At 38.7% G+C, this 14,341-nt stretch overlaps 1 protein-coding gene across 5 annotated transcripts in view; it reads right to left on the bottom strand.

Annotated features, from left to right (window-relative positions):
* Positions 1-14,341, bottom strand: part of rgs3a (regulator of G protein signaling 3a) — a 243,603-nt gene that overhangs the window by 118,778 nt on the left and 110,484 nt on the right. For 4 of the 5 annotated variants that reach the window (XM_059638197.1, XM_059638191.1, XM_059638192.1 and 1 more), the window contains one exon: positions 11,801-11,884. In XM_059638197.1, coding sequence (XP_059494180.1) covers positions 11,801-11,884 — 84 coding nt within the window. Of the gene's footprint in view, positions 1-11,800; positions 11,885-11,966; positions 12,071-14,341 lie in introns of those variants that run through there. The other variant, XM_059638194.1, reaches the window with a different exon arrangement.

The raw sequence follows: 14,341 nt of genomic DNA, 5'->3' as shown, positions 1-14,341 counted from the left end.
CTGAGGGACTTGAGGCTGTTTTCGTTAGAGAGAAGAAGGTTGAGAGGTGACTTAATTGAAACATATAAAATAATCAGAAGGTTAGATAGGGAGAGCCTTTTTCCTAGGAGGTGACGGCGAGCACGAGGGGACATAGCTTTAAATTGAGGGGTGAAAGATATCGGACAGATGTCAGAGGTAGTTTCTTTACTCGGAGAGTAGTAAGGGAATGGAATGCTTTGCCTGCAACGGTAGTTGATTTGCCAACTTTAGGTACATTTAAGTCGTCGTTGGATAAGCAGATGGAGATCGGTATGACAGGTCGGCACAACATCGAGGGCCGAAGGGCCTGTCCTGTGCTGTTATGTTCTATGTTCTATGTTCTAAAAGCGGCTACCTAAAGGAAAGTGATTCCCAAAACATTACCAATTTTTGTTGCCTGATACGGAATACAAATGAAGTCACTGGGTAAATTATGGTTGGCTGTGATACTCTGTGGGTCATCAACAACCTAAATCTGGGGATCAAATATCAATGCGAGAGGAGAGTTAAAATGTCAAATATTCAGCTATTTTGACCCTGCAGTAGATAATGAATGCCTGGACAGATCATAACAGACAGTTTATTCATCACCAGTGATGATTTTTCTTTTTTTTTTTTACACAAAATGTGTGAAAGGAATGTGACATAATAAATGATTGTATCTCCGCTATTAATCAAGTTTATGGCATACACAAACTGTTTTGAAAAACAGAAATTGCTGAAAAATGCAGATCTGGCACTGTCCATGGAGAGAGGCAAGTTCCTGCAAAAAAAAAGCTTAGATCCAAAGCTTGTAATTGTTACATCTCTTAAATAAAGGAATGAATTGTGCAGTGAACCATCAGACAGCATGTGGCTGGTCAACTTCTTGCTCCTTACAGATATTATGTCAAAACAAAACCAACTGAACTATGAAACTGCAGGGAAAGGACAGAAACGTAGCACACCATCAGTGGTCTCAATGCATTCAACTCAAACATGGGTCTGTAGATATTTGCAAGGAAAAATATAATGCTGCAACACTTCCCAAGTCTGGAGAAATTGTGACAAATAAAGAATCAAAGACGAAAAACAAGCGTTTCCCCCAGAAAACTGAGGATGTCTTCCACACCTAAGGAAGCTGGCAGAAGAATTCAACAGGTGATTTCAGAAATGAGAAGTCAGGAAACAAATCATGTTTGTCTCACATCTAATCCTTCAAGTGGGCATTGGTTGGTTGGTTAGCCACTAAATTCCATCAGATGTGTGATTTACAAAACAGTGGAGTTAGCATTGAGGTAATTACTATATAAGATAACAGTGAACTGAAAATCAATTCAAGAATGAGTGATTTTTACAGACTCCAAAAAAATGAAAGAAAGAACAAACACTCTCACAATCGTCAGAGATAGCAGAAACTGCCGATGCTGGAATCTAACATAATGAGATGTGGAGCTGGATGAACTAGCGGGCCTGGTGTCCTCTGATGCTGCCTGGCCTGCTGTGTTCATCCAGCTCTACACCTTGTTAACTTTCTCAATCCTGTTCTTTTAAAGTGAAAGCTTATTTTGGGTTCATACACTTCTGTGAGACAGGACTCTCCCAAATGAAGGTAATTAAGTCCAAGCACCTATTTTCACAGATACACACATTTGATGGGCTGTACACAACTGGCAGTCTCAAATTACAATGCAGACGTTATGGCACTAGCAAATGATATGCAACGCAGTTGTCATAGTGATATTTGCCAAATACAGGATAAAAATTAATAATTACATATGCTTGTTTTAGATTTGTGAAAAGAAAAAAAATCATCGATATTTTCTCAGGGATAGATCCTTGGTTATATTTAAATTCAAAAAGTGGCCCTGTGCTAAAATACTTGGGAGACCGCTGTTCTAGCAGGTCTTGATCTTGGGTTTGGAGTGCGGTGGTATGGACTCTTGGTCGGGGTGGCGGATGTCACTGATGGTAATGTAATCAAACATCAGAGAGTGCTGGTTAGATTATCTCTTGTTGGAGATAGTAATACCCTGGCACATGCATTGTCAGGCAAGACCAGATATGGCCTACATCTTGCTGCATTTGCTCATGGACTGCTTCTGTATCGGAGGAGTTGAGAATAGAGGTGAAGATGATGCAATCATTAGCCAACATTTCCAGTTCTGACCTTATGATGGAGAGGAGGTAACTGATGAAGCAACTCAAGATGGTTGGATCTTGGACACAAAACTGAAGAACATGTAAGGAGAAGTTCTTGAATTGCAATGACTGACCTCCGCCAACCAGAAACACAGAAAACAAGATGAGAGTTAGGTCATTCGGCCCTTTGAATCTATTCTGCCGTTCAATATGATCATGGCTGGTCAACCAACATCAGCACCTGCTTCTGCTTTCTTCTCACACCTTTTGAACCCTTTAGCCATAAAAACTATACCTATCCAAGCTTTTCTTGAAAATACTGTTTTGGTTTCAACCACTTGGGGTAGTAGAGTTCTGTAGGTTCACCACTTTCTGGGTCAAGAAATTTCTCCACATTTCAGTCGTAAGTGGCACACCCATATCCTTAGATTGTGACCTCCAACTAGGAGGTCTATTTCACTCTAATTTTGCTAGGGCCTCCTTGATGCCACATTCAGTCAGCCGTGGCCTGGATGTCAAGGACAGTTATTTCTTGATACAGTTTTCATGTCTATTGTCCAGGTTTGATCCAAGGCTCTCATCACAGATGCTCTGCACATGCTGAGTATTTCCAGCATACTCTGTCTTTCTGACTGTTGTGAGGTTCAAGAATAAAGTTTGTAACACTCTTATTTCTAAGTCAAAAAATTTCTGTTTCAAGATTCACTCCAACGTTTGAGCACAACAATGGAGGATGACACTGCAGTGCAGTATTAAACTATTAAAAGGTACCATTCTCTTGGATGAGACCTTAAACAGAAGCTTCATCTACCCTTTCAGATGGACTTAATAGATCCCTTGGCACCACTGCCAACAGAAGAGTGATCTTTAGTGCCCTGATCAACATTTATGCCCCAATCAACATCACAAAAGCAGATATCGTCTCACTATCATACTGCTTTTATGGGAGCTTGGGGTGTGCAAACTGCAGAACAAATTTTCTGCTTTACAACAGTGACACACTTTAAACAGCACTTCCTTAAGGTGTAGTGTTTTGAGACGTCCAGTGGTCTTGAGAGATACTACACTGTATATAAATTTAAGTCTTCCTTCCCTGGAACTTACAAAACAAAGCAAATACTTCAAGCAAAGGGTTTGCAAAATGGTTTCCTTTGTCACCATACCATTCTATGAATTTGTGGAACAATGCTTCACCTAGTATCATATTGATCTGTATTTGAAAAGTTTATTATACAGGGGAAGGTTATTGTTGACTTACTTACCGGGTTTGCTTTCACTAGGCACTAGCTGATACAGGGGACTGGGAGTAAAGCTTCAGGATAAAGAACAATAGGCAAGTTAAAAAAGCAAAGACATCTATGAACCTTAGTACATACCTTCGGCACACTCAAATTCAATAAGTTATTATTTCGGGTTATTTTGTCCGGCACTTCTGATTCATACATCCCAAGGTAACAGTCTCAATGTTGACTTTTGAGGCTCATCATACAATATATGCTTTCTTGTCCTCAGTGATTGTCCACTAAGAGGTGGATGTGAGCCTCTTTTGCAAACAACTCTTCTAGGATTTCCTTATGTTGATAAAAACATACCTTTCAGTTGCACTTCCTCACAACAATGTGGCTGAATTAATATAATCTAAGCGTCAGTAGCTAGTATATCCAATGTGCTACTGCCAAGAAAATGGCTATAATAGTGGAAATATAAACATCATGTCATAAAAAAACATTGCCTGGATAAATTATAGTGTATAATATTTACAAAGGGAAGGGATGAATCAAAATCAGATTAAATCCTTTAATTATGTTATACCCACATGATTATTTCTTTTTTTAAAATTAACAAGTCACCAAAGAAAAGGATAGAAAAATAATTCAAAGATGAACTCATTAATTTTTATTCTGAAATTTGATACATGATCTTATAAAAGGTAAGATTTTGTTTATTAAGAACACCTTTTATATTGGGACTGCACAAATTGCTTTGTACGGACTTTGTGTAATTTGTATCATCCCCAGAAAGCAGATTCTTGGAACAAACTATCCTCCAAAATGACTGTTTTGACGTACCACTTCGAACAAACTCAGGGTCTCCCATCATACAATTAATTCTGATGCTATATTCAAGCTTTCACTTAATAAGTTTCAGATGAATAAGTAATTGAAGAGATCGTTCTTGTTGCCTGAACAATTTCTAAGAATTTCAGCTGTCTAGAATTTAATGCCACTTCTCGACATTGAGATTTAAAATGAAGTGAAATAATAATTTTACAGCCATGATCGATAATGGCAACAATTGAATTTAAATGCATGCATGATCCATACTCTAACAAAAATAATTCACATATGTAGTATTCTTTATGTTTTCAATAGATCTCAAAACGCTTCTCAGCTCATTCATTCTTTTTGAAGTGTAATCAACATCATATGTAGGCAATCCAGTTTGTATGTAGTAAGATCTCAGAAGAGACAAATGAATTGTGAACAAGCTAATCTGCCTTGATGACACTTTTTGACAGATGAATATTAGCAAAGACATTAACCAAAATGTGTATCTTTATGGCTAGGATTCACAGTGGTGAATGGAAATTAGATAACTTGTAATCTTAGAATTATATTTTGTCATAATTACTAGCTCTGGCAAATCAGTAGCATAGATTGTTTGAGCTGGTAAATCATCTGATAATCTGTTTCTTCCACTGCTAAATGATTTTGCCAACATAACAGTAAAGTGAAGGGAACAGATTCTAATGTAAACGTTCATAAATAATTAAGAAAAGGGAGAAGAGAATGAAGTTCTTCAGTAAATTACAGACGTTTGTACAGAAGTGAAAATTGTACGACTGCCAGTGTTGAAAATGCAACAAAACATAATAGGCAGAAGCTGTCAATCAGAAAGCTGTAAAATAGATAAAACACCATAAGATGTTGCAAACACCTTTTGTCTTTTTTGTCACAGGACACAATCTGTTATCTATCAAAGTAAAATTTCACAGCACTGCTGAGTGATAAAACGCAAAGACGTCCTTTATTTTCCTCTGCCACCTCTAAGAGCACAAACAAAAATCTACCCATTTATAATTCTTCCCATCCCCATCCTAATTTCTCAGCTCTGTTTACAGCCTGATACTGCATATGATATAGATGTAGAGAATCTAAAATTCATCTGTCATACTTTTGAGCTGCGTTCTTTGTATTTTGTGGCTCACACTCACTACAGTTTCATAACCTTTCACAATTTAAAATCTCTCAAAGCCACAAGAACTGCTAAGTATTATGGTGGCTTCAGCAGTTTAGATAGCTAGATAAAACTGCTGGACCTCCTGCAAAAGCAGGTTGGACTAACTTTCCTGTGTTCTCCATGATATTTGCAACATATTTAGAAACATTTCTCAATGACAAAGATCACACTTTATAAGCTAAATCCACAGAAAATAAATTATTTTAAGTTTGTTAGAATCTTGCAAAGGATGAATATATGCCAAAAGTCCACATATGCAACATATTTTAAAATTAAAGAAAGTACTACCCTTAAACTTCTGAGAACATAGGGGCTCCTTAAATTTTTAACTAACTGACAATACTTGCTGAAACATTCTTCTTCAGCAGCAGTACTGTATCAGTAAAGATACGACACAAGTTGACTTAAATGTATTGCAATCTTATCACTTGACACTAATTTTAAATTCCTATAAAAATACAAAATGAAAACACATAAAAACTATGAAAAGTTACTGTTAAATGTATGTTTCCCAAGACATGTTTATGCAGTACAGTGCAACTCTTTCCATGTCACTCAATGTCAGTATCAACTGATCAGTCAAGTATAGCAAAGACAGACACATCGAAAATGGCCATCTACTTTACCACAATATTTGCTTCTCAATCTTAGGAAAACAGTATTGCTCAAGGTTCTAGTTTTCCTCATTAATCATTCCATGGTGGCTCATTCCGAGACCGGCAAGTACTATAAATTACGTGCGAGGTAAGTTTTGTAATTTAGCCCACTAGGATCCATTCAGCTAGTAGACTGAGGAGATATTCCTGTGTATTTCACTGTTATGATGTTAATTTCATAAGCTGGTTGAAACTATTCATGGAAATCTAATTCGGGGTTTGAACATCCCTACTGTCAGGATCCGTACCCATGACAAAGTGTGAATTCCGCCCATTTTTCTCCCTTCAGTTGAACAGCTAACTTGCCCCAACTCCTTACTACAGTTGATCATACGGCAAATATTAAAATGTCATATCTGAAAAATGTACGTATATCAGTTCTGGCCAAGTTATGAACTGGGGTGTTTGAGATTACTGATTGGAAAACACAAACATGGCTCGTGGAAAACTTTAATCAAAATGCACTGGAAAAAATTAAGATTGTTCAAGTTTGTTTTTTAAACAAGATTTTTCAGCCTACGTTGTGCTTACTGTGTTTTCTTTTCAAATACTGACCTGTACCAAGAGTGTTTACAGCGACCAATATGAAAAATCAAATGTTAATTTATTGTTTTTCTATTCAACAGCTTTACACCATCGGAAATAACATATTATGTTGGATTAGTAATAGGCTGAGCTGAGCATTTCACAGTAGAGAGCTGCTTCAAAGAACAATCAACAGACAGAAAATGCTGTAAATACTGAGCAGGTCAAGGAGTATTTGTAGGCAGCAAAACAGAATCAATGGTTAAAATCATCCCTGCCCCTAAACTTGCATGCAATGGCAACTTATTTGATGAAAGTACAGTAAATTTCATGGAACTAGATTCTCAACAGTCTGGAAAAATAGTCTGATTCTGCAACAAAGTTTGTTATCAAGTGGCGAGAGGCTTAATTGCTTGCATTTACATACCATGAGTACCCAATCTTGACTCACTGATGTACATTTTCAAATTCTTCAAGGCTTCATAGAGAAACTAGACGGTGTCAATGCTCAACAGATAAGGCATAGTGGGTATCTGACAACTTTAGCTCACTGCTCTTATAGGCCTCCATCTTAGACACCTGTCTCAACACGTCAGGGCAAGCTCCATGGGCAATAAATGCCCACACCTCCTGTGCATAGAGGTTCCTTTGGACACAGCTCCACAACGTCATGATACATCTCTAAGCATCATACAATAGGTTTCCACTACAATAAGCACTTTGGAGTGTACTAGTACCTGTACTCTAATGCTGCTACCAAGGTACTTCACAAGAATGATCCCAACAATGAAGGGCTTGTCATATGAGAAGCAGTTGAGGATAGTAGGTCTGTACTTGGAGGATGAAACCAGGATCTGATTGAAACTTAGAGAAAACTGAGGGGTCTGGATAGAGTGGACATGGAGATGTTGTTTCTACAAGTGGGACCTGAAGGCACAGCCTCAGTATAAAGGGATGATCCTTTAGAACGGAGATGAGGGGGAAGCACTTCAGCTAAAAGGTGGTGTATCTGTGGATCTCATTGCCGCAGAAAGCTTTGCTGCCAAGGGGTTCAATGTATTTCAGACAGAGATAGATAAGTTCTTGACTAATAAGGTGATCACGGGTTACAGGCAGAAGTTTCCATATTAGTCTTCCATGTCCAGGTACTCCATAGTTCTCCATGCTGTACTGTACAGACTGTATGCCAAGCCTTCATTTGTGGGTGATTCAAATGTTAACTGCTCACACTACTAAGGCGCTTTTGAACTTCTGATATTCCTCACGCAGGCTCATGGAACCATGAGCAATGGATCCAGTCACAACAGGGGTTTTCACCACTATGGCTGTGGTTCCACAACAGTGCAGAGAATTTGAGCAGAGACACCAGCAGTTCCAGTGGTTGGCTCTTACTGATAAAATTTGTGTCAGATCACAATTCTTCATCTCAATGCCCCGACGAAATCAGTGTTGTGACCTGGGCAGTTAACTTTGCCATTATCGATAGGCCTTCCTCAGGTGTTGGGTGTTATAGATTGTACACATGTAATGTTGAGTGCGCCACATCTTAACACTGATGATTTAATTCAAAGAAAAGGATTTTATTACATGAACGTACAAACGATCTGTGATTATCAGTGCTACTTCTGAAACCCAACTGGACCTGCCAAACAAAAACAATGGCTACAAGAACAGATCAGAGGTTAGAAATTCTGTGACAAGTAACTCACCTCTCAACTCTCTAAAGCTAGTACATCATCTGCAAGGCCCGAATCAGGAGTGTAATGGAATACTCCCCACTGCCTGGATGGGTGTAGCTCCAAGAACACTCAAGAAGCTTGATACCATCCAGGACAAAACAACCCACTTGATTGACATCACAGCCACTCCTTCCACCACTGACATTCAGTAGCAGCAGTCTGTCCTATCTACAAGATGCACTGTAGGAATTCAGATCCTTAGACAGCACCAAGCCCATGACCACTTTCATCCAGAAGAACAAGGGCAGCCCAAATAGGAACGCCACCAAATACAAGTTCTCCTTCAAACCACCAATCATCCTGATTTGCAAATATACTGTTCCTTCACTACTGCCGGGTCAAAATCCTGGAATTCCTTCCCTACCAGCATTGTGGGTCAACTGCAGTGTTTAAAGAAGGTAGCTTTCGACCACCTTCTCAATGGCAATTAGGGACAGGCAATAAAAGCTGGCCTGCCAGCAACACCCACATCCTATGAATGAACTAAAAAAAACACCTTGTAAAATTTAGTCCAATGTTTTAGATTGGCAGCTTCTTAGTAACACAACTTCTCTCTTCACTGCCTGACCAGCTAAGTACTTTTTCTTTAAATTCATTTAAGGGATATGGAGGTCACTGGCCAGGCCAGCATTTATTGCACTTCCTTAATTGCTCAGAAGACAGTTCAGAGTCAACTACATTGCTCAGAGTCTGTAATCACATACAGGCCAGACCAGGTAAGTAAGGATGGCAGTTTCCCTCCATAAAGGACATGTGTGAAACAGATGGATTTCCCCAACAATTGGCAGTGGATTCACCATTAGATTCAAGATATTTATTGAATTCAAATTCCACCACATATAGGATTTGAACCCGGATTCCCAGAACATTACCCAGGTCTCTAGATTAACAGCCCAGAAATATTACCTCTTGGCCATCAATTCCCCCACCCAACATTAGCTGTGTTTATTTCATATTTCCAGCACTAAAATAAAAGTTGGTTCCATGCAAAATACTGGTAAAAGCATATTATTCGATTGTGGAAGGTATTAACTGACATCCACATAAAAACACACATTGCAACTATGGTTATATGGCACATGAATAGAGGGGGTTCCGGGTGGATGATGTGGATTGGGGTGGCTGATGGAGAGATGGATGAGTTGGCGCATGGGGGTGGTAATAATTTAGTCAGGAGTGAGTTAGGTCTGGTTGGGCTGGGGACAGTAGTTGAGCACAGTCACATCTGGTCATGGAGGGACAGTTGGTTAGATAGCTGACAGTAGTTGTGATTGGTTCAGGTAGAATAGTTGGGGTATCAGCTTGATTGCTTAGATCAGTTATGACATTAAGCTCAAATTACTCAGGATTTTAATCTGTCTAACATATCCTGGGAAACTACACAGGTATGTGTATCAAAATTGTCCGAAGTCTCTAATTCCTCACTCAGTCAGAGACATTCACCTGGTTTCTTCATCATCGCAGAAGTGTGGAAACAGGTCCTTCAGACCAACAGGTCCACACCGATCCTCATCGAGCATCCCACCCAGACTCATACGCTCACAACCTACCTAAATACACATCCCTGAACACTGCGGGCAATTCAGCATGGCCAACTTGCCTAGCCGGCATATCTTTGGACTGTGGGAGGAAACCCACATTCTTGAGGAACAAGGGAATTAGTGACTGGAAGTTCAAACTTCCCAGCACATCAGGATGGATTTATCATGCATCTTTGATCACATATTTGACGTCTGACAATTCAGAGACTGGAAAATTTGCCCCATTCTGCTTGCACTTTGTTTAACTTCACAAATGATGTTGCTATGAATTAAGTAAACTCTGATTTATATCATCAGCACAGTCTTTTGGTTTCCACAGTTCCCCAATTATGAAATTTATGGTTCTTGCAAAAATAACATGTGAATTTTCAACAAAGAGATGTATGGCTGTCAATGTTAGAACATTTGATTATGACCGGTTATTTTCAAAGATATCTTAGCATGCTTCAGCATGCCACAATGATAGAAGATTTTTTTTTAAAAAGGTGAATTACCAAAGTCATTGAATTAAGAAGGTTAAAAACAAACTGCCTTTATTTGAGAATTTCTGTCACTGTTTGGTAAACATACAGGCTTTGAAAACAAAATAAGGTATGAAAGAGGATGACATTGCTTGGTTGATCCAATAGATGGCACCTGATTTTATTAGTAGCAATTCTATCTGACTAGTACACATTAATTTCTTTTTCCTCAACTCCTGTAAAGCGTTTACACCCCATGGTTAGTATCTTCATCACTTTTAGGCACTTCAGTTGATCTCACTTATGCATCTTGCTGGAAGAGACATACACTTCCAAAATTATTTTCATTAAGTAACTTAATTGCAAATTCACGCTTAACCCTATCTCAGTTGAAGTTCGAAGATTATGTCTCTCATCAGATTTGGCGTTACAGCAATGCCTGCAAAACTAACGTAGGTCAGTGTCACAACTTCCTCCATAAACCAAAGGTTCCTCTTTGCTTTTCAGTGAATCAGAGATAGGAAGTACTCCGTGAAAAGAGGAGCAGCTTTGGTGTATCTGCAACTTAACAGCCTGTGCTCCATTGCAGATTTTTCAACCTACTAGCCAGCTTTTGAAAAGTTTCACGATCAAGGTGCATGGTCATAAATTCAATCCTGGTCTCTGAAACTCAGCTGACCTCAGCGACGGATTTAGTAGTCTTTGGTTTGAATCAAGAGGGGACAATCACCCAGTATTCCTGTTTCCGAGTATTTGCCTACTGCAAAGTACATTTCTAGGAATAGCAGATAAGAACAAAATAGGTCTTGTGTGCTTTGTCAACATCTATATGTCTATGTTAATAGATGACAAATGGTTATATAGACGAAGTACAAGAGGGAACCTGGTGCCTGTGAAATCACAATCATGTACCATTTAGTCCCTTCAAAAGAAAGTAGGGCAGTGTTATAAAATAGTTCATTTTAATGTCTGGCTTGTTTAGTGGTAAACATCTGTCTCCAAGTCAGAAGATTGAGCAACTAAAATACATTTCTGAGGCAAAACTTTAAGACAATACTGTATTTTCAGATGCATCACTAAAACATGGCCTTAGCTGTAAAGGATCTTTGGTTTTTTTTGTAGTATATGCGATTTCTTCCAATTCCCTGGCCAACTTTTAGTCATCACCCAAAACCATCAAGAGGAGGCAACCTCTTCACTACTGTTTGTGGGATTTAGTTCTGTGTAAATTGGCTAATGTGTTTACCTACATTAGCAGAAGGACTAGATTTCAAAAGTACTTCACTGGTTGTAAAGTGGTTAGGGGCAGCCTGAGACTTAAAAAGTATGATATAATTAAGTTATTCCCTTTTTCTTTCCAACTGTTCATGGCTTTCCATTTGATCAAGATTACTCTAGACACAGGTAAGGGAACTTGAACATGATGTAAATTAAGCAAAGGGAAAACAAACAAAAATAGAAATTTCTTATTTCTGTATTAAAACTCAAGTACTTACCTTGAGTGGTCTACTTTTGTCATCAAGGAAAAGTATATTTTCTGAAAGGAGCAGCGTCCGTGCTGGGTTGCATAGATCTAGGGGCTGCAAACAATAATGCAAATTAGTTGCAACAATTTGATCAGTTTGACTTCAATTTGGTGTAACAATTTAAGCTACCACTTACTAGTATCTCAGAAATTGTAACCTCCATGACAATTGTCTTTTTTAAAGTAGCTTCAGTCACTTGAAAACTAAACTTTTCTAAAAACAATTAGACAATGGTATAAATGCACTAAGTTTCATCCAGAGAAGAAAAGGGTTGAGTGGGTTTTTTTTTTACAGCTTTTGCAGCTGAAGCTGAAAGCAATCAAGTTCTAAAAGCATTTCCTCTGTCTGGACTTCTGCTGCAAAATTCTTAACAGTTAGTTGAGATTTGCATATCAAAAAGAACAGGATGTCAGAGAGCTGTTGCCCACTGTAGCCAGTACAGTTAACCTCAGAGTGTGGGCGTACTTCCCAAAATAACCTTGTGCACTGATACTGCTTTCAGATGAAAACAGTTTGCATGCTTGTCAGAAAGGACATTGTGCAGAGACAAAAAATCCTTACTATATGTGTATATATAACCTGTCATGTTGGCTTAATATGACCACACGAGCTCAGTCATGAAACAGGTGAGAACATTTTTAAATGTTATTAGTGCAGGGAAAGGAAAAGCAAGTTAAGTAAATAATAGAAATAAACAAGTCTGACCTGATAGTTTTTAACAAAGTCATGGCTTTAGAATGACAGATTGGAATCTGAATGTTAACATGACATTTGGGAACATCAAGAAGTTAGAAAAACTGGCACAATAGACAGGCATGATCTACATTCAGAAAACCAGGAGGTAGAGGCAGTTTGAGTCAAGATTAAAAATGGTAAAGGCAAGAAGTCACTTTGGGAATTGTCTATAAGTCCCCATGCAGCAACCAAATGGTAGGATAAGAGTAGAAAAGATGCAGCAATTGGAACTTATTAGAATGTATGGTGAGAACTGGGGGTTGGTGGTGGTATTTTAATCAATGTGTAAACTGGAATAAAATTAAAAGGACCAAAGGTAGTCCAGATGAAGATTTCATAGATTATTTTCAGAACAGCTTCTTAGAACCGTATGTTCTGGAGCTAACCAGACAGCAGATTGCACTAGAAACAGAAAATTGGAACGCCATTAGGCTATTTATCCCATTGAGACTGCTGTCATTCAACACCATCACGGTTGATCACTTAACTTAGTGACTTGTCCTTGCTTTTACCCCACACCCTTTGATCCCTTTAGCCCTAACAATACCTAACTCCTTCTTAAAAACATTCAATTTTTTGATCTCAACACCTTCTGTAGCAGAGAACACCAGAGACCCACCATTCTCTTGCTGAAGTGATTTCTCCTCACCTTAATCCCAAATAGCCTGCCCTGAATCCTTAGACCACGAACCTTGCTTCTAGTCATCACGGTCATTGGGAACATGCTTCCTGTATCACCTCATCCAGTCATATTAGAATTGTATAAGTTTCTATGGGTTCCCCACCACACAGTACACCCCCCAACAACGCATTTCTTAAATTTCAATGAATATAGTCTTAACCAATCCAATCTTTCTTCATACTTCAGCTCTCCATTCTAAGCAAACATTCTGGTAAAGGTTTGCTGTCCTGTCCCCATAGCCAGAACATCCTTCTTCAGAAAAGGCGGCTAAAAATGCACACAATACTCCAACTGTAGCTTCACCAAGACCCTGTACAATTACAGCAAGACATCCATTCTTCTGTAGTCAAATTCTCTTGTTATAGTTGCACCTGCATGTTTAGCTTCCATGATAATGGACACTGCAGATGCTGGAGAATCCAAGATAACAAAGTGTGGAGCTGGATGAGCACAGCAGAGCAAGCAGCATTTCAGGAGCACGAAAGCTGACGTCAGCTTTTGTGCTCCTGAGATGCTGCTTGGCCTGCTGTGTTCATCCAGCTCCACACTTTGTTATCTTTGCTTAGCTTCCATGACTGGTATATAAGGACACAAGATGCTCTAAAAGGGTAACCATACTGGCAGATCGCATAGTTTAGATAAACAAGGAAGCAAAAATGCATAATTTTCTGGTATATGATGGAATAAGTGGCGTGCTACAGGGATCAATGCTGAGTCCTCAACATGTTACAATTTATAAAAATATCTGCACTATTTGATCAAGACATATGAACAACACAAGCAGACCACATTATCACATGGGTTAGTTAGGAGAGTAGACAAAGGTCTGGTAAATTGAGTATAATGTGGGAAAATGTGCAATTTTCTATTTTGGTACTAAGAATAAAGCCAAAACAGAGCATGTAAATGGTGTGAGATTTGCAGAGCTCCGAGTTGGAGAGATATGGGTGTCTTAGAGTGTGAATTGCAGAAGGTTAATATGCAGCTATAACAAGTTATGAAGAAATTCATAGAATGTCATTGATTATTGTGAGGAGAATTGAATACAAAAAAAAGGGAGATTGTGCTTCAGTCATTCAGGGCATTTGTGAGAT

The sequence above is a fragment of the Stegostoma tigrinum genome, chromosome 29, assembly GCF_030684315.1.
Source record: "Stegostoma tigrinum isolate sSteTig4 chromosome 29, sSteTig4.hap1, whole genome shotgun sequence".
Classification (NCBI taxonomy): Eukaryota; Metazoa; Chordata; class Chondrichthyes; order Orectolobiformes; family Stegostomatidae; genus Stegostoma; species Stegostoma tigrinum.
This window is presented reverse-complemented; position numbering and strand designations above follow the sequence as displayed.